The following is a 21523-nucleotide window of genomic DNA, read 5'->3' as shown; positions in this document are numbered from 1 at the left end:
TGTACTACTTTTTTCTAAGACCTCCTGACATAAACACTGATGTCACTCTGCTAACACCCATCTGAACCACAGAGATGAAGCTTCGGAGAAGTAACTTTACAAAAAAAGGTCACATTTTCAAGTACTCGTGTATAGTACTGTGGCTGAATCTGCTTTCTTTCTACAGTTACCTGCTGCAAGTCACTCTTTGGCCTCATTAAAAAGGGTAACGGGCTGCATGGTGTTTTAAATTAGTATTTACTCTAATAACCACATGAACATTTAACTTCATTTTTTGTGGGTGATATTCATTCACAGATGTACACGTTGATACAATAATTTTGCTCTGACGCTGTTACTTCAAAATAACAAAGGCAGGGATAGGAGCATAAAAAAGACAAAACCATTGCTATTATTATTCATCAGTTTACATTTATTGAGAAAAACCATACAAAAACCATTATACAGTTAATGTGTACCCATATTACATACAATGTCAATGCAAGCTCAAAACCACATTTTTGTAAAGCATTCAATTTACCTCAAGTCCAAGCTGCATCTCCCTAAGACACTGTTCCCATCACAGTTGCCTTTTAAAGCCAATCTTCTGTTTACACACGGGTAGTTTCTGCAGAGAACACTTTTCTCAGGACGAAAAGGCATTTCACATGCACGCAAGAGAAATATTTGTGCATACACAAGAGTTTCATAAGCTATTACTAGGGAAGAGGGAATCCTGTCAACTGTTTGCTTTCTGAAAAGCCCAGTCCTCCCTTCCTCCCCCCACTTCTGGAGAAAAAGCAAAATGGAAAAGCTTTTAGCATGCAATGGAAAACTTAAGAATTACTCTGGAAAGAAATGGGGAGAAATAGTTTCTACCATCCAGTAAAATATCACTAGTATAAAGATGAAATACTTCAAGATAGGCTGTGCAAGTGAATCATGATCCTATCTGCCTGACAAGTGAAACAGATGACTTACAATTAAGCCACACTAAAGAGAATCCACCTGGTATTTTATTCAATGTCCTAATTAAGTACAGGCTGCAGAAAGTGATATGAAAATTATTTTCCTACTTGGAACATAATGCTTGCTTTTAAAACTTTTCTTACTCTTCACATTCACTGTGGGACACTAAGAGGTGATGGGTGGGGTAAGCAGGAAACATTTCAAGACACCTTTTGGACAAGTTCACTGCATTTTGAAGCAAGTTCAGTTATCTTTTTGGCTACTGGGGTAACTCCAATAATCTACTGCTGTCCCAGGAACTCTGAGTTTTGAGACAAGAGTTGAAACAGAAAAGGAACACTATGCTCTGCACAAACCAGCATGCCTGTAAGCCCTGCAGTGAGAAAGCTGGAAGCCAATACACCTCAAATGCTACACAGAAGAACATCTCACCTTCCACACTAGCAACATCCCAATACACTGGCTTTTTCCTCTCTATCTCCTCCCACAGGCTAAATTAGCAACTGAAAGACTGTTCAAGATATTTCAGGAGTAACAGTTGAAGGAAAAAGTACCATGTAAAAAGGAAGTGAACAAATGACTCACCCCCACACTAAATCCACAGTATCAAAATCCAAATGGTACACACCTACCCTCTTCTCACGTCAAAAATGAAGTTACATGTTAAGCTACAGATGAAATTCTAAGTGGCTTGAGAAACTGAAGCACAACTATTAATTCAGTTCAAAAATTAGCTTGACTGTTTAGAAGAATATAAAGTAAAATAGATGGTTTATATTATTAAATCACAGTTAAAAAAACTTCAACAGATTATGGAACATTAATGGTCAAACAAAGAATACTTTAAAGAATGAAAAGTGATCAAAACAAAAATTATACCCTATATCATTATGTATGGGATACATTTCAAATCTGTTATGCTTTTGCCAGTTTTACCTTCTACATGGAGCCCTTCTATGGTCCATGCTCATCGGCTCACCAATGGCATACACTCAAAGGATTCCTCTTTACTGGTAGTAACTATCTCAGGACCTGATTCTATGAGCTATGATTTGGTGCTTGCAGCATCTTCAGCACTGTGTGTGAAAATGAAGGCAGTATTTTTGAATATTTTTCTTTGATGTACAGATAAGCAGGACTTTTGAAAGAGGAGCAGCACATTTTAGAAGCAGAATAATGAACAAAAACCAAACAGATGCTGCTTTATGTTAAGCTAAAAAAACCAACAACAAAAGCTCAGAATAAAAACCTGTACCAGACCATCTGTAAGACATTTAGCATTTTATACTATCAAAATATTCAGCAATTCAGTTAAAAATATCAAGAAACAGCATACACTGACTGCTATAGCGATAAAATATTATTTGCTGTACTGTTAACTGGTGCTCATGCTTTTTCAGTTAAAACATCTCAAACTCCAAAATCTCTTTTCCTACCATGTCAAGTATGAATAAGCAAACTCCACTAACACACTATAACTGTAAGACAAGTTATCAAGTTCAGTGATAACAACAAGAAGTCATTCTTTACATTTAGGTCTTACGGATTAAGTGGGAATAGTGCCCTATCATAAAAAAAAAATATTTGTGAAGGCTGTTGACATTTCTAACCAAAGCAATTCCTGCACATTTTAAAGGTTTTGATTCTTTAATTGCAACAATTATCTATTTGGGTAAAATAACAAAAATTACTTATTCTGATCAAGTTCAATTACTGCAATCTAACAATCTTTTCTAAAAAAAAAAAAGAAAAAAGAAAAAAATACATATTGACCTAGAAATATAAACAGTTGTTTAAAAACTTAAGATTTTCCACTCAAATGGAACCGTGAGTAACAATGCATTTGGGGAAGCAGCAGATTGCTTTTCAATACACAACCACAAAGATCTCACAGGGACAACATTAATGTACTGAAATATATTAATTTATATACTTCCTTAGGTTGTGCTTACCTGTTGCTTTTTTGCAGCAGAACCTAAGGTGGAAGGTCTGGGAAGGCACTGTGAAGTATAAATAATTGCACTGTTTGCAATTAATAAAGATTTTATACCTTAAATGAATAAAAATCAACAGCCTCCATTTTGCGAATGATAAAGAATCCAGTGAATTTAATTTTGCTCACTTTAGTACATAATAAATGCACCATTCTGTAAGGTTATCCACAAAATACCATGCAAAATACCTGAACTATTAAACTTAATACCCTACACTAAAGATAGCAAATACTGTCCTAGCCTTCTTCAAGCTACCAGCAAATTCCTAGCTTTAAAAGGATAAAAATAATTCCTTCTATTTCTACAGCACAATGCATACATTGCTGATTACCTGAAAAAACTACTTCAGTTTTCAAGCCTTAACTTTTACGTCTCTGTGCAGCCACCCTAAAAAAATTTATTCTCAAAGCAACAACATGGTGTTCCAAAAAATTAAAGCAATTAACAGTTATAGAATTATTTAAAACATAGCTACATCACTACATATCCGCAAACTATCTGGAGACAAAGACAACTCTGTCTAACAAGTGGTTCCAAAGACTTCAATGTTATGATATGCATACTTTAAAACACTGAATGACAGCTGTCTCATGAGTACTAATGAAAGAAACTCTTAGATAAACAGAAACATGATTTTCTTTAGCTATTGCTAGAAGTTTCAGAAATACTTACCCACAAAACTCAGATTATGTGTATGTATATATATATATATAAGCAAACCTATGTTTCTGAATTAAGAAGCAATTATGATTTCCTAAGATACCAGCACTGTATTCCAACATAATATCACACAAGCACAGCATTTGCATTATGTGGAACATTGACAAAAAGATACTGTTGCAGTTCATCAATTTGTCATTCTGATGTACTTACAGTGCAATGCTCCTTGAAGGAACAATCAAGGATGATACACAGCACAGTCCTCCTCACCCCTATAGAGCTAGTTCTATACTGGCTGGATCAAACCTGCACTTCAACAGACAATGGCAAGACAGACTGTAGTGCATGTAGTCTAATATATGCAAAGAGCCAATAAATATGCAAAGAGCAAACACAGGATTTCAAGAGAATCAGCTTTTTAGTATGAGCATTAGAGCAATAAGAAGCTTCAAGTATATATAAAAAAATAATCAGTTGATTCAAATACTTGACTATTTACAAAAAGACAAGTTATCTGCTCTGCAGGAAGTTCTCAACCACTCCCATCACTCAAACAAAACAGCGTTTTAAGGACAGACGCAATTTTTGTAACTGCTATGCATTACCACATCGACTTTTCTACACTGAGTTTTGAAGTGGACTACTTTAAACTGAAGGCTTAAGCACATTACACTTAAAGTAAGTTTTATAACTAGTCTGAAAAAATCCGTAGAATAGTTATGCAGGAACAGTTTTGAAGTATTCAATTAAAAACAAAAGTTATCTGTTATAGCAGCTGCACAGGTCTGAAACAGTGGTCATGTATAAAAGGAAATTTCACTGTTAATGCAATGGAAGTATGCCAAAAGATCATCTTCTTAAACACATGCAGTTTTAATCAAGTAGAAAAAAAATTAAGGTATCAAGATTACTGGTGCTAGGCAGCAAAATACAATGAATGAAAGAGATCCTCCATCTACAGCTATTCTGCAAGAGGGGAAAAACATGCTAATGACAAGTTTTTAAACTCAACAAGGTTTATGGGGGGAAAAAAAAAAACCCAACTCATTTGTGTAGCAGTACCTTGATTCAGCGTTGCAAATCAATCCTATAATCAATACTGCATATACCCACATATCCAACTTACCGACACAGGAGGTTTCATATTATTTATTGTAAAGCACAAAACAGGCATTTTAAAAGTGATAAAGTATACATTGAAAAAGTACATTTATATCACAAAGCATTGACCACATAATTGCAAATACATTTGCTGGAATGTGTACATCTACACTAATACTAAAAACAAACCATTTTTTCATTTCTACACAGAAATATTACCTCCTATCAGTAGTGATAGATATTTTGTACATTTTCAAAAACACTATTTTTTTTAACCAAATTTAAGATCTTCATCAAGGCGTCTGCATCCATACATTTAACAAAGGTTTTTTCCCCCACACAATGAAGCAAATACTGTATTGTCCACTTCTTATTATTGGCCCTGTGCAGAAGAGATACATAAGAGATACACAAAAAGTTAAAGAAAATCCTTTAAATCGAGCTAACTCAGGAGTGAAGCCTTTAAGAAAGAAAAATTGGTTAATGTAAATGGTGGTGGCTTCTTGCATGGTTTTCAAAACCCTGGGAGGAGAAAGTTTTTCTTCTTTTTTTAATAAAAAAAACAATCACCAAACATATGGATAGATACAGAACTCAAGTTATCAGGTAAACAAAGTCAGCTACTCATTATTCTGATAGCTATTTTGCTAGAAAAAAAGATGCATACCCCAAAGGAACAAAGCAGGAGACATGCAAAAAAATATCTACAACCACTGAGACAGAAGCCAGCCAAAAACCACTTCAGGACTGTACCTGTGGTGCTGGAGGATGCTGTGGCATTCCCTGGGGACTTGTCTGGGCGTAGTACGCTGCCTGCTGCCTGTAGTACTCCGCCCACGCTGCGCTGTAATCTGGCTGCCCGCCCGGAGGAGCCCCAGCGGGGGCAGGAACAGCTTGACCTGCAAGTAATTGGAATTACACAGCTTTGTTGTTGCAATAGAAATGAGAAAATCTCAACATCTCAGCACCTAACACATGTCACCTAGCAATTTTCCTCCAAGACTCTGAATAAACTTCTGGCTGCTTTTTTCAGCCTGAACACACATTCTATTACTTTAATGTAATGACTCCCACATTAATCAAAATTAAGGAACCGTAAGGACAGTTTTTTCAGCCTCTTGACTCATAGTCATGAATCATGTCTAAAGCCTGCTGACCTAAACAACAGTAGTATTTAAATACACACCAAGAGGCAAAACTTTTTGTAATCCACCTAGACTAGTTTTACCTTATTTTACAGACTGCATTCATTAGCTCAGCAGATGCCAATTCATTTACTTCCCCAATACTGGCATACTTCATTTAATTTCAAAGTTATTATTGCAGGTTACATTTTTCAAAAAGTGGAATCATTTCTTGTAAACATTTACTCCAGTACAGAATACAGTCCTGAATTGTGCTTCCACACTTAGTGGAAGTTCTAATCTCTAGAAACAAGAGCATGTACAGATACACTCTCAAAGAGAGCTCAGAATTACTTCTCCCTTCAATATAACCAACTGACAGACTAAAATCCCAGTGCCAGACTGATACACAGGGGACTCTTCAGCATACTAAAAAACCAAGCAAAACAAGAAAAGGACAGCCAACCTTTTAGTTGTGCTGTTCTTCCACAGGAGATCTGTCACAGACATCTTTACTTTCTTTTTCCTCCAACTTCAGAAACACCAAATACACCCCTCTTAGAACCACTCATCTTTACAGTTTCTGAGAGGTGCGAGACTCCAAGCAAAGCAACACTCTCTATACTCTAAATATCTGTCCACACACACCTGCAGGCACCCAGACAGAATGGTTTTATATGTAGGGCTTTATTTCAAGTTTCCTGAACTTCCAAATCAGAACTTTTATTACTGTCCTATGAAACTTACTGATTTATATTCTTAACGGATTATTTTTCAAATCAGAAGTTCTAGTCAGAATTAGGATACTACTAAAAACCACTATTTCTGCAAGCTTTTTTTAAGATACTAGGAAAAAAATCCCCCAAACCCAACAAAAACAAATCACCACATCACATCATCCCACAGGAAATAAATAAACCCAAGCAAAATGCAAACCTGCACCCTGTACAATTCCATGTGCACCCAAAGTGTCCATTCTGTTATGAACACAAAGGGGCAGCTTCCACATGATGAGGGCTCAAAGTTTTCTCTTCTACCTGAAACCACCTCACTTTTTATTTGAATACAAGATCACCACTGAGCAACTTTGTGAGGAACGTGAGTATCAGAAATGCTAATGAAGTTTTTCTAGAGTATTTTTTCCAGAAGATTGGCTTTGTTTGGTTGTTTTTCTTTAAATACTTAAACAAAGAAACTTCACATGAAGAATCCTAGCTATTCACACTACTCCTACACATGTGTAATCTTTAATCCTCTCAAAAACATCAAGTGTGAGCAGAGAATATGAGTATTTGGCAAAGCATGATCCTGAAAACCATCAAAATACAACCTTCTATTTTCCAACTCTCCTTACAACTTAGTTTTTTCCACTTACACTGTAGGTAAGCTCTGAAAGTCTATCCATCTTTTATTTTGGTTTATAAAGTAATGGAATTTCTAAAAAAACTTACATTTTTTAAAATCTTTAGAGCTGTTTTCACATTTTACACCTTTTAATGTACTACAGCTTACAATTTACACTTCTGATCAATTATTTTAACAAAAACTACCTTTAACAGGGTTACGAATTATCCCAGGGTACACTCTTTCCAATTTCACCATTACTGTGAGATAATAACTGTACTTATAAATTACTGTCACTGCAAGAGGAAACATGAGAAACACAGAACACATCCCCTTTAAGGAGGGCTGAGAAAGGAAACACCAGTAGATTTTATACTTCAACATTATCAAGGGTGATTCTAGTAAAAGTAAACTGTTTTGTTTCTTCTTTCCACTACAATGCTAAGGAATCTTTTAAAAACACTCCTCTTTTATTACTGAATTCTTAAACTGGATGTCAAGCCCACAATATATGGGAATGTCTTTAAATAATAAAGTTAAAACTTCTGATTGTGACATATGGATCATTTACTAATGATCATAACTTCATGTTTAAAGGAACTATTATCCATGAGAAACTTTTTGGAGTATTTGCTACTCAAAGCAGTAGCCCCTGAAACAAGGGTTCAAAGGGTTCAAAGGGGAGATGAACCCTGAAACAAGGGTTCATCCCCCCTGAAAAGGGAGATGGACTTTGCCACTGTACTTCTGACTCAGAAACAGGTTAATATTCAAGTCACTGTTCAATGAAAAATACAGTAAAGTGTTCCCCATGATTAGCAGAGTCATATCACACCAGTAGGAAGCCACTTTGAAAACCCTATTATTGTTTGGATGGGCATATTCTGGAGTTTTTTAGCATTTTCAGATCACTCATACTTAACCAAGTACAAGAAAATCCAAAACACCAACTGCAATATCACTGGCAACTTGTTCAGCTTCCCACAAGGATTATCAAAACAGTTTTTTTCAGCAGCAAAACCAGAACTGACTGGGCTCAGCAAGTCTGAATGTCAGTTCAGTTCTCCCTAACAGTGCTTGCTGAAATCACCTGTGTTATGAAAAACCTGAGTTGTCAAAGAGCAAGTGACTTGTAATTGCCATCCTTTGGCACAAGTTCATGGCGACAGAAGATAACAGTACTACAGGAAGCACAAATGGTACTGGAAAGCCTGGAGACCACAAGAACCTGCTGGTGGACAGCCTTGCTGTCCATCAGGTCTTCTACTGATGTTCTACTGTTCATGAGAGGGGAAAACCAGCACCATTTAGCATTATGTCAACTCCAGCTGAATTCCTCTTTTTTAAGTGGCTTTGAAGATAAATGGTATCTACCACAACAACACTCTGAAGCAAAAAATTCTCATGATTTACAGATAAGTTATGTAGGTCCAAGAGCTCTCCTTCAGGCAAAGAACTCAATCTGAACTAGAAAAAGGAATTAAGATGAGAACTGCCCTTGTGCTTTTCCTCTTATTTGACTGTCTTGGCATTTTTCACATTTGACATTTTAAGACCAACTATTTTTTATCTCCCAATGTGTTTTTTCCAACTCCTCTTTGGAATTGCTCCCATAAACTCTATCCCAACACCTTGTAAGTTGCTATTATTTAATCTGTGCAAGTGCAAGACTAGTGCAACTCAGACTTTGCTTTCCAAGACAGCAAATTAGAAAGATAGCAGAGAGCCTACCAACAAATTACATTATTTAAGAAAAGTGAAAGCCACCCAGAAGTCTGCATTTCAGAATGCAAGCCAAACTAACAGAGACAGTAAATTGAAAAGAAATAGCTGAATGAACCAGGAAGAAGAAAAATGGGAAGGTCTATTATCTCAGAAATCACATGTTTGGGAGGTGTAATTTTCTTAGTCTGATACACAGTTGTTGAACTAAATACTCATTATGTATTTTCTGTAGAATTGATCACTTATACTGTGCCAAAATAAAAAATATAGTTATGTCTTGGCAAATAATTATCAATGCAGCAGAAGGCTGATAAGAGGAATTATGCACGTTATTGATCTTAAATCTGAATGCTTTTAATATTCAATGAGAACACAGTGCAGTAGGAAGACAGCAGAACAGCCACCAAACCCTCCCCTGCAGACAAAGACACATCCCAAACCAGATGGTGCTGTATGTCAGGCCAGAGATACTGGGAAAGCACTGGCATTCCTGTGTGCCCAGCCCTCCATGGCCTGCAGTACCCAGGGCAGGACACCACAGACATAACACAACCATGGTTTAAAAGGTAATGGCACCTTCTGCCAGCGCATAAAAACCACATACTCTCTCCTTATACACAAAATAATGAAATAATCAACTTAACCAGCACATTAATTTCATTTTTATAAAGAAAGCTACCAACAACATATAATCTGCAGTTTAAATACAGCTCTAAAGTGCTGCAAAGCAAATACTATTTTAAAAAAGGCACAGTATAAATGATAGCTAATGATGATGCTTTAGTATAGTAACTGGAAACAAAGCACAAGGAAAAAAATCATATGTAATCTTAAGAGAATTGGAAACAATTACCAAACATAAAAAACCAATAGCTTCATAAAGTAGATCAAAGTGAACTTCAAAACTTAGGAAATGTACTTTATAATATTCAGACTGAAACATTTAAAAGTTGCTGTTTCGCAATGATGAAAGACATCTCATTAAGTGTGAAGCACTTTTGTAAAGCTGATTACTAGCCTGAGTACCATGAAGTGCCTAAAAACAACACAAAATTTCAAGTCTGTTTCTCAGCAGTATTTGGTTCAGAAGACATGACTCTGCATTTCATTTTTTTGGGGGTAAAAGCCCTCAGCTCATCCAGCAAAACAGACAAGTCTCCTAAAACATTCCACTGTGAACGTGGAACAGAAAAAACAAACAGAAAACCCCCTGCACACTTACCCATTTTTTTGTAGTACTCCTCCCAGGCCTTGGTATAGTCAACCTGCCCTGCTGGTGCTGGATTTGGCTGATCTCCTAAATTACATTAAAAATAGTTAAACTAAAATTACTGGGGTTTGTTTCACACATAATCCAAATAATAATCCACTGAAATTTTCAGTAGCAGTCCCACATGACATGACTCAAATCTGACACTATAAACCTTTGTGGTACAAGCTACTACAGTTACAAACTACTAGTAAAAAAAGACCTGTTTTAAGATTCAGGAAGTGCATACCACTAGCAATTCAAAATACCAAATTTCAAGTGGTAAGCCTCAGCCAGGCACAAAAATTAAAATAATACAACTAAATACCACAACTGTAATTGTCCTAAACCCACTGGAAGTGATGCAACCATTTAAGGAAATGACAATCAACAGCTTAGCTCATTACATTTTTATTTATGACTGCTCTATGTAGTCATTAAGTCAGCCCACATTGCAGCAAAATTCTCTTTGGAGTACATTCCAAGATAAATACATTACCCTTGTTACTGCTGAAATTATGAAAAGCAATATTGAAGGCTACAAGCAATAGTTTTCCAAGAAAACCAGCTGCTTAAAATAAATTTACCTGACACAGGAGGACAACAATTAAAAATAATGGGGTATTTACACCTCCAGCAATGAGAAATGTGTCCATTTCACTCAATATCTACCTTGTCCATTGGTTTGGGTTGTAGCTGGTCCACCAGGAGGGGCTGCAGGTGGTGGCTGTGCTTGCTGCTGATAATAGTGAGCATAATAAGCTGCCCACGCTGCTGAATTGGGATCTGTTCCTGGCTTACCTATGAAAACAGAACATCAGCATTTATAATAGCACTACTATGAACAGAATGCTGTCCTCAGTTAATCCTGTTCTAGGCATTCTTAATATTCTCCAAGGAAAAATCCATCTAAACAAAATAACCATGTACATCCTGAAAGTATTTTTTCTTTCTAGCATAAACCTTGATCAGGTTTCAGACCAATGTACTATACAAACTGTACTTTCATAGAGCTGGTGAGATAAAATAACTTTAGAACCTTTACTACTACAATGCCACTTAATCTTACATGTGGTAAACAGAAACAGACTTTTTTTAAGTTTAAATAAACAGTCATGTCAATAAATGGCAGCAGCAATGAATTACTCTAGCACCAAAGGATTTCAGTGGTTTTACTTTTGTTAGAACCTCACGCTAATGACACTGGCACCGGTGGAGGAGGCATGCCAAATACATATTTCTGAAACAGAAGAATACAAGACTTACTAGGTGTTTGCAATGCTTGGCAGGTAAACTTTAAGGTAACAGTAAAATAGAGAAACACACAGCATTTTAAGAACCTGAATCCACATACATGGCTATTAAGCATCACTGTTTACTTACAACTTTTTAGTATAAAAAATTAATAAGACAGTTGCATCTTCTGCATCTAACTCCATGATTCATTATTTGTATCTACATCTAGGTAGGTCAATGATGCTGCTTCCTAGGGTTTTATTGGGGTCTATTTTCTCACACTCAGCCTTTAGAAATGGCTTATTCTTGCTCAATCATAGATAATTATAATATTACATAATTATTATATTACAAGATTGGCAATTGACAATACCTGAAAATCTACTATTAGAGAACATAATAGGTTTTACACAACCAGCAGATATTTGTGAACAGTATTTGCAGTCTTAAAGAATAAAAGTATCTGCAAAGAAACTCAGCCAATTGAGGAGAGAATTTCACAAAAGGACATGGACACAACTGACAGAGTAACTATACATGGGAATGGAAATACAATCCTCCCTAAAGGTGAAACAGGTAAGGCAGTGAGTAATGGAAGAGGAAGAATTCCCCTGAAAAAGGCATTCAAGAAGAACCCAGAGCAATAAATTAATGCTAAATGAAATCCTGTGACAAAAGTCAGATGCAACCACTTCAAATACACACAGAAAAAAAATGTTAGCACACTACTTTCTGTTTAAATTGCACTGCTTCCATCAACAATAGTGGATTTAAATTAACACTTCCTATATTCTAAGGTTACCTGCAAATATCAAATAAGCCATTGCTCAATTCCTCCCCCTCCTCCTTAGCTACTTCTCTAGAGCAGAAGAACACAGAGCTGGATTCATTAATTTCCAAAGAAATTTGACTGTAGTAACTAGCTCCACTTTCACATGACAAGGGCAAGCACTGTTCTGGAGAAAGCACCTCTGAAAAAAGTACTAAAATAACCCATTTGTTACACTGGAATGAATAACTAGGTGAAAACTGTAGAAAAATCATTCAAATAAATGCTAGTCAAAAGAAACACCAACTTCAACTGCACATGAGAACTTCATTTGATGTTTAAGAGAAGTGTTCATCAAAAAAACAGTTACAGAATCATCAAGATGACATCAAGGGAATATTTGCCATTGTTTCTTACCCAGCCTTTATGTAGATAAGTAACTTCAGAAGAGTAAAAAAGGTCATGTGAAACATGCTGTAACTTTTGAGCAGTGGTTTTGCATGAAATACTTTGCTATGCTGAGACTAAGTCACTTTGAGCCATTCTACTTCTAAATGGAGTCAGCAGGCATTTGAGACACTGAACTGAGTACATGCAGAGCTACCTTGTGCAGAAGTTGGGGAACTAAAACCAGCAAGGGCTCTTTGCAAAGTGATACACGTGATACATACATGGAGTCCCTTCTCCACTAACTGAATCTGTGGCAGGAACAGTGGCTATCATAAAATATCTGTCATTGATAACAAAAATAGATTTGAGCTATTCTGGCTCAAATTGTGAGGAATTATAATTCCACCTCAAACCAATGAGGTACAACAAACTCAACCATCTAGCCTTACCATGCCTTCTGTGGCTGATGTTCCATTTCCCCATATCCTCTAGTCCAACCAAAGGATGTAAACTTTAAGAAAAGCAGGATACTACAACTTTGGAAGCTGTAATTAAGTAAGAACTCCCAATCTCGACAAAGATAAACAGAAATAGAAGAAACAAATTCTACAAAGATAGGTTTCAGAAGAAAATACAAAACTATGATAAGCAAAAGCTCAAAATACACAACCCTAACTAGTTTTACTGTATTAACAGCAATTCACCAAGGTTTTAGCCCTCAAAAGGGAGTCAACAAAATACCCTGGAGCATCAGACTTTTGAAAGTAATTGTAATAAAACAAAACCTAGAAATATCATAGCATTAACTGCAAAAAGACAAATCAGTAAAGACTGCTTAAAATAAAATACAAAATCATTTACTATTAGAGAAAAGACATCCTTATTACAGAACTTTATGCAAAAACATTGATTTTAAGAAAACTGAATTGCACAAAATCAGTGAACCAAGACTTGCAAGATGTATCATAAATAGTGATGCAGTATCAGTAACATTTGTAAAAAAAACATACTCCAATTGTAACAATTAAATTTCAACATTTCACAAGGCACATATGGAAAGTGCAAAACATAAGTAAAGTGACAATCAGTGAAAAAAAGCCAGAAAAACAGGAGCTTTTCAGCTTCAGGAGTGTAACACAAGTAACTGTACAATGCATATACTTTTAAGGACAGAATGGATGTACCTGAAATATTCCAGCACTACAGTACAGCTGTGCATTTCTTACCTGGGTCTGGTGGGTTTGGTGGCTGCCAGTGTGGATAAGCATTTCCCCATCCCTGTGGAGCATATGGAGCTGGAGGACCACTATAAAAGATCACACACACAACAGTGAGAGGCAGTCCCAGGGTCATCCCACACAGAAAAAAGTCAGCTGAGGCAATACTCACTGAGGTGCAGGACCAGGAGGGCCTGGGTTGTAAGGAGCTGGGTTATATGGTCCCATGGGAGCACCAGGACCTGGTGGCCCAGGAGGTCCATGCGGGCCAGGAACAACACCATGGGGACCATGGGGAACAGGTGGACCCAATGGATTCACTGGACCCTGTACAAGGGTGGGACAGAGATGAAAATACACCTTGAGCTTCTCTATTCTTCAGCATTTTTAAAGCATTTATCTGAACACTCAAAGAAGGTCTAAAAGGTTTGACTGGTTTTAAAGACAGTTCCCTGCAGAAAACAGGCTATTTAAAGTTTGATTAGGCTTAAAGGTAGTTAGAGGCAGCTGTGGCAGTAATAGCAACTAAAAACCTGCATTTATTTCAGCTCCCTCTTGAGGAAGTGAAGGATTTTACAAAAAACCTGCAGATTTTTCCACAGGTTGCACTAAACTCCCCACACTCTAACAGGACTATCAGTTCTAAAATAAATCAATTCATCTAAATCTGACTAACTAAACCTGCTTGCAAGATCAGGCACAAAAAGCCTCTAGTACATTTGATTACATGCACACACATGAAAACAAAAACGCTGTGAAACTGAAAGTGTAACTTTGATTAGAACTTTACCCAAACATAACTGCACTGAAAAACAAAACACACAATTTACTATCACTGACATCTTTGAACTTAAGAATTTTTTCATATACACAGAGAACTGGCATTTTCAAGAGCACACTGTGAAGAGATGCTGAAGAGATGAATTGTTTCTTTTCAATATTTTGTTATATTACTTTAAATCTAGATGACCATTATTATCAATTTATTATCTGATTAAATTAATCTGGGAAGTGAAAGGAAAGAGCAATCTCCACAAAGGAGACTTGCTTTCTGCTCTGTTTAGCTGTAATAGTAAACAAAGAAAGCAGTTAATTATCCACTCACTCCAATCTTTTCTTCTATAAGTTGTCGTGCATAATCTATTTGCTGGGGTGTTCCACGGATAGTAAACATCTTCATGTTTGGATCTGCATTAGGTGGAGGATTTCTCTGAAGTTCTATTCTAGCACCAGACTGTTGGCTTATACTTTTAATAGTTTCACCACCTGCAATGCAATACAGAGTTTTTATGATGTGCATAAAAGCAAAAAATACTGATTCACATCAGAGAAAGTCAACTGCACAGAAGCCAAAAAGACATGAAAAGGCACCTATTCTTATGAGCTGTTCAAGAACATTCCAACAACTCAAATAAAACCTCTTCAGTGCAGTGTAGAGCTTTAATAGCAATAAACAAGTAAAATAATTATTTTAATGGTTATAAAAATATTACTCAAAACAGCAGCAAAGAATTCCTACAATCTTGTAGGTATTTTTTATTTATGTAAACATCTAATAGTAGACATTAATAACAACTGACATACACGGTTACCAGTAAATATAAACTTATAACCCAACCTCCCTATAACAAGGGCAAGGAAGCCCAAATGACAAAAAAGCCCAACAGAGGCTGACAAGGTAACTGGATCCTTCTCTTACAGGGTCCAGAAAAGTTATGTGTACCATTAGTATATACAAAGTCTCCAAAACAGGGGAAATCAGGCAATTAAAAATTTTTACAAAATCATGGAAACACAAAATATTCTGAGTTGGAAGGGACCGACAAGGATCATGGAGTCCAACTCTTAAGGGAAAGGCCCATACAGGGATTAAATGTATAAACTCAGCATGATTAGCATCATACTCATCACACATCTCTGTAGCATGGCGTTTTTCCAAACAGAGAAGCTGAGTGGTATTTAAAGTAACATACAAGGTACATACGTAAGATATATTACCTTTTCCAATGATTAATCCAGTTTTGCCAGTAGGGACAATAAAATTGAACTCCTGTAATCCACCAGGAGGCCCCATGTTCCAGTTGCCTTGGCCTCTACCCCGTCCTCGACCACCAGGTCCTGGACCACCAGGGTTACCAGCCTAAAAAGAAGCAGCAACAAATGAGCATGTTCTATAAAATTACTGCAAACAAATAATGCAAACAAGTTAGATTACATCATTGTTAAGAAAAAACTGATTCACTACTCAGACAATTTTGGTAGTTGAAGCAGTACCTTTTATGGAAGGCCTAAATTAAATTCTAAAAAATGTTCTGTACAATTCTGCATATGAAAGATGAAGGAGGAAAGGATATAGAACCAAGCAGAAATTTCACACCTACAAAGATGCAATTTTTGTCTGCCTTCTGTAAACGCAGCAGTGGGGCTCATCTAACAAGCTTTTAAACACTGATTACAACCAAAAGTAAGAGCATATTAGCTATTAACACAAAACAGAAGGACCAGTTCTAAAACCAGACATATTAAGAAATGCCATGACTTTGAATCAGTATGGTCACTTGCAAAACTGTAACTGTAAACATTTATATTCCAGACCAAACTTTGAAGTAGATTCAGATGGCACAACTAAATTATTTTTTCTAGTTACACACACTTTTTGAAAACTGTGGGTCTTTCCAAAAGGTGGGCAGGAGATTTTAAACACTGAACAACGTTACCCAACCTGAACACTGCGAAGGAGATCTGTAATAATTTCTGCAGCATGCTGACATCTGTCAGGAGGCCCTGTGATCTGGGCTATTCTATCTGGAGTTGTTCCATCATCTGGAATAAAAACGAACTATTCCAGTATATGCAATCCAGTAAATTCACATTAAAGTCACAAAAACTTACGAATGTGTTACAAACCTGGTTTGAACTGGATCCTAACACCAGCATCATTCTGGATCTTCTTAATCATCTCTCCATTTCTTCCAATTACAATACCTACAGCAAATCGTGGTATTGGAACCTAAAAAAAAACCCCAAACAAGATGTTGATGACACAGATATTACTGAAAAATCCACATAATGAAAGGGTTAGAGTTGTTAACTAGGGCAAGACCAATGCCACTTCAGGCTTTTTCAAGGATGGATTTTTTATTATCAAGTCACAAGTCTAGCACATACTGGACTAAGGTCATTAAAAAGTGATCCTATGCTTTAGAAAGTCTCATAGTGGGGGCAATCCCAGAGGATTTTATGCTTCTCAGAATAAAAAAGAAAGGAAGAATTTATAGAGCATCTAAAAGGCAGATTCTAGCAGATGAAGCTTTAAGCCTCTCCCTGATGAAGCTACTAGCTTGTGACTTGCTTTAGCAGCTGGCCTTAAATAAGATCTGTAAAGGCCAAAGTCCATTTTCAATAATGTTGTAACATTATATACTTGACCATAAAATTTACTTGCTTATTTGATAAAATCTCCAGCTACTTGAAATTATTTGTAACTGCTGGCAATGTAAAGTGAATGCTGCCCATCATTTAGTGTCATAAATTCAGCAATGATCAAGTAATACTTACATGCCACAATCAACTTTTAAAATCTGGTTAAAAGCTTTCAGTGGTATTACCCAATTTAACATTTCAAAGTTAACATCTCAAAATACAGTGAACAAGTTTTTCAACCATGCTTACGTCTATCCCTTCATTTCCTCCTATTCTTGACCCATATTCGTTGCGCACCTCTCTAAAGCCACCTTGATCGCGAATTAACTCCAGCACCATTTCCTTGGCTTGCTAAAAGAAGAACAAAAGTTTGTTCAGGTACTGCAACATCCAAACGATTTTAAAATGCATTTAATTGTGAGGCACTTCTTACCTGAACTTTATAAGGGTCTCCAGTTATCCTAAGGGGCTTGTCTGCACCAGTGTTCTGTGGACCATCTTGAATCATGACCATTTTGACACCTGCCCGCTCCTATTTGACAACAGGGAGGTCAATACTCACTCAAATCCACATTCAGTACTATCATATTTAAAAGATGATACATATCTACCTGCAATTGTTTAATTGTCTCTCCACCTTTCCCAATAACTAATCCTGCTTTACTTGCTGGAATCATAATTTCTTGGACTGCATTTCCAGGTCCATCACCATGGTGAAATCCAGGTGCAGGTCTTCCCTTTTCAACTATCTGATCAAGCAATCTTTTTGCTGACCTGTGAAAGAAAAGACACATTCATAAATACGTATCCCTGCAAGTATCTCTTGCCCACACCTATTCTGCTTGGCAATTTTTAAAATTTGAAGTTTCTGCAAAAGAATTATGGTTATTATCACTAAGAAACATAAAGCAATCTCAATCAATCTGCAAAAGTAACTTAAACTAACTGCAAAATAATAAAACCACTCCCATATTGGAATTTAAAAGATGGTCCTTTACCAATCATCTTTAATGAAGTTACCTCCTCAAGGTCCATGAATATAGTTACACTCATCAAAGCTTAATTCAGAACAAAAGCTGCTGTTTGATTCAGCATGCAAAGTAAGGACATTTGTATTTGTAACCAACCACAACAGTGGACAAAAGCAAGTATATATTCACCACATGTGTCATGTCAGCTGCCATGAGAGTAAAATCATGATTACAGTCCTGACATCAGTTAAAAATACTTACTGAACAGACTCTGGTGTCCCAGTTAGCATACATGATCTTTCAGGCAGGCCTCCACTATCTGCAATCATAAAATAAAACCAACTCATCAGCAGTGTTACGTCAGAAAGAGACTATGAAATTAACCATAATACACAAACTACTGCATTTTCATATTCAATGAAGCAGAATAATCATTGTAGCCCATTCTGCATTTCTTTAGCCCATCATAGTAGTGATTAGCACAAAAAAATTCACCTGTATCTTAAATGAAGGTTCAGCCAATGAGAAGCAATGAGCAATCTTCTGCACTTCCCACCAACCACCCCCCATTCCCCCAGACAGACAGACAGACAGACAGACAGACAAGTTAAACCCCCTCACAAATAGTTACCAGGTGCAATCTGTATTTTGCAGCCAGACTCCTGCTGTATGCGTGAGATCTGCTCTCCACCTCTGCCAATTACTTGGGGAAAGAAAACCCAGAGAGGTTATTTGTACTACCAGCATCTGCTAACACCCCCCACCCACTATGCCACAAGAGCACAGCCGTGCTACTTACTGAATCCAACCATCCCATCTGGAACTTTGTACTCCTCTGTCATCACAGACCTACAGGCAATGTCAAACAAAGACATGACCATGCAGAGAACAAACCAGCACTACATTTACATTTATCCTCCCATTAAACTAAAGCAAGCTACTGCCTCACCAGCAGCCTGGCTTACTTGCCTCCCAGGAACTTTAAAAGTCATTATGCAAGCACAGTTCTACATAAGCTGACAACACACAGAAACACCACAAAAGGTTCAAGTGTCGTAGAAATCAGTCAGAAGTTTCCTTCATTCTCTTTATTAACAGACATGCAGTACAGAAAAGGTTACTTTTCTGTAGCATTTTAAGTTTCAGCTGTATACTATCAAAGAATGTTGCAAATTCTGGTATCTCAGAAGTGTCCAAACCACAAGAAGAATAGCTGGATCTAGTTGTTTAGGTAAGAAATGAGTGGAGAAAACAACGAAGTTGTAGTCTGAATGATTTTATTTGGTTTTAGGTCATTCAGCTTTGCTTTTTGTTTACAAGATGTCATCTTCTAGCTACGCTACCTATGCTGAAGTAGAAAAACCAGCCAATATATTTTTCTTTTATTAGGCTCAATCCACAGCCTAGGCTGTGGAGAAAGAAAGGGAGAGCAATGTAGGTACATTTTAACTGTCTGACCTGGACTTGCTAAAGCTAAACTTCAACAGATCACAGAAAGACAGAATAAATGCTTCATGTGTTGATACCATTTTTTCAAAAAAATTGCTTGAAACTGCTTTGTTTCAATAAAAATCCTATGTAAGATGTAGTGTAAAACTCTTACCTTTGCTGCTGATGCATCGGTGGTAGCTGATTTCCAAAAGCTATAAACAAACATTGTTAAAATTAAATTTAAACAAGTGGTACAGGTTACAACTAAGCTTCTCCTTTGATAACAAAACTCAATTGTATCAAACTTTTGTCCAAGTTTACTTTTAAGAAGTGTTATCAAGAGGTTTAAAAACTATAAAGACTCTCCACTGTTGCTACCACCACTGTCAGTTTTACCAAGCAGACTCCTGCTGCTTCAACAATGCAAGACAAACCCCCAGCCACATTTTGGATCTCACTTATTCAAGTGTCACCTACCAGAACACTTTCAAACTGTTGTTCTGACAACGTTACACTTGTTTAGGTTTTTTTGGCAACAAAATAAAAATTACTTACAGTCATTCTGGGGAGCAACTTTCTTAGCATCTGGTTGATCTGAAAAATTAAGATTTTTTAAATTTTTTTTGCCAAGAAATTCAGGAAGTCTTTAAGCCTTTTAGTGTGAATTGTAAATTTCCAGTGCATTTTAGCCCCCATTTTTTTTTTCCTTTCTTTCTTTTTCCTCCTCCAATTTCAGGGAGTTGATCATCTGAATAAAAGAAAGAATCTCACAAACACTCAGCACTTGGTTAGTATAGCTGAAAAGATGTTAGGTTTTTCCATGTATCTATTAGTTTAACAAAAGGCAGCTTTCAGAACGCACTGTGTGTAGATAGCTCACAGATACCCAGTCACTGTAACTCAACTAAGACAAGGAACAAAGTCCAGCTTTGTTGGCTGCTCAAGCTAATGATGCTTCTATAGTAAAAAAAGAAAAAAAAAATCAAATCCATACAAAAATCAACAATAACTTAAAAAATAATTCTGACAATGACCACAAATCTAGACCAAACATCTGAAAATACAACAGTATCACATGGCAATGCAATCTCAATCTGAACGTTGATATGAAATCTCTATCCAGATATCAAGCATTTCATAGCATAAAACTTCAAAAAAAAAAAAAGCAGATTCACAGTAACTACAGCACTACTGTCAAAATCTTTTCTGTACAGTAGAGAAATAAAAGGCATCATGAACCTGTATCTGAAAAGATAACACTTCAGATGCTTCCTTCCCACCCCAAAATAAAGGCTACATGAACCACCGTAATTTATGTGCAGCAAAAACTCAGCCACATATTCCAAGAAATATTTGTGTCAATCCAGAAAGATCCACTAGTTTATGTCATGTTTACATACTAAACACAGGTAATAAATAAAAATTCCTGCCTTTAAAAGGAGAGGGCATTCCCTCCCAGTGTGTTGTACTGCTCGGACTTGTCCAAGAGCCATCTACACATAAAATAAAAAGAATACATTACATATATCATCTGAAGCATCATTAGCTCATTTTTGTATATTAAAAACCTCACCTTTAATAGAAAAAAAACCTTTACTGTAGGACACAAGAAATCCTGATATAAAGCCTTAGTTACATTCTGTAGACTGAGTTTCAATCCTCTTAAAAGAAAAAAAAAGGCTTTTCTCTTTTGTGAGACCTATGAGAACACTTCAGTAAGTTCCAATATTTCTTCCTGTAATTTAGATAGGATTTGGTGCGTATATTAACCATATCAAACCCTGTTAAGTTCAAAGCGGATTCTCTGTAAGAGACAGAAGACGACACACACACATTTCAGGAGAAAACTTTACTGCAGTGCAAGGCAAATCGAAAAAGCTGCAACAAGTCAGCGGATTTAAGTATGATCTTATCAGGGTTCACACGTGCTGTAGGCTGAAC

At 36.5% G+C, this 21523-nt stretch overlaps 1 protein-coding gene across 10 annotated transcripts in view; it reads right to left on the bottom strand.

Annotated features, from left to right (window-relative positions):
* Positions 1-21523, bottom strand: part of FUBP1 (far upstream element binding protein 1) — a 38749-nt gene that overhangs the window by 15450 nt on the left and 1776 nt on the right. For 2 of the 10 annotated variants that reach the window (XR_008508520.1, XR_008508519.1), the window contains exons 3-20: positions 20138-20176; positions 19755-19794; positions 18951-19000; positions 18783-18854; positions 18413-18470; positions 17792-17954; positions 17614-17712; positions 17430-17531; positions 16665-16767; positions 16480-16580; positions 15756-15897; positions 14863-15023; positions 13930-14084; positions 13767-13846; positions 10818-10946; positions 10119-10193; positions 5457-5602; positions 1885-3908 (exon numbers count right to left, since the gene is read on the bottom strand). Coding sequence is in view for 4 of the 10 variants with exons in the window: in XM_036387548.2 (XP_036243441.1) it covers positions 5077-5085; positions 5457-5602; positions 10119-10193; positions 10818-10946; positions 13767-13846; positions 13930-14084; positions 14863-15023; positions 15756-15897; positions 16480-16580; positions 16665-16767; positions 17430-17531; positions 17614-17712; positions 17792-17954; positions 18413-18470; positions 18783-18854; positions 18951-19000; positions 19755-19794; positions 20138-20176; positions 21013-21075 (1787 nt within the window). In the remaining 6 variants the exon portion in view is untranslated. Of the gene's footprint in view, positions 1-391; positions 3909-4977; positions 5086-5456; positions 5603-10118; positions 10194-10817; positions 10947-13766; positions 13847-13929; positions 14085-14862; positions 15024-15755; positions 15898-16479; positions 16581-16664; positions 16768-17429; positions 17532-17613; positions 17713-17791; positions 17955-18412; positions 18471-18782; positions 18855-18950; positions 19001-19754; positions 19795-20137; positions 20177-21012; positions 21076-21523 lie in introns of those variants that run through there. The other 8 variants (XR_008508522.1, XR_008508521.1, XR_008508524.1 and 5 more) reach the window with 8 other exon arrangements.

This window comes from Molothrus ater, chromosome 9, assembly GCF_012460135.2.
Source record: "Molothrus ater isolate BHLD 08-10-18 breed brown headed cowbird chromosome 9, BPBGC_Mater_1.1, whole genome shotgun sequence".
Lineage (NCBI taxonomy): Eukaryota > Metazoa > Chordata > Aves > Passeriformes > Icteridae > Molothrus > Molothrus ater.
This window is presented reverse-complemented; position numbering and strand designations above follow the sequence as displayed.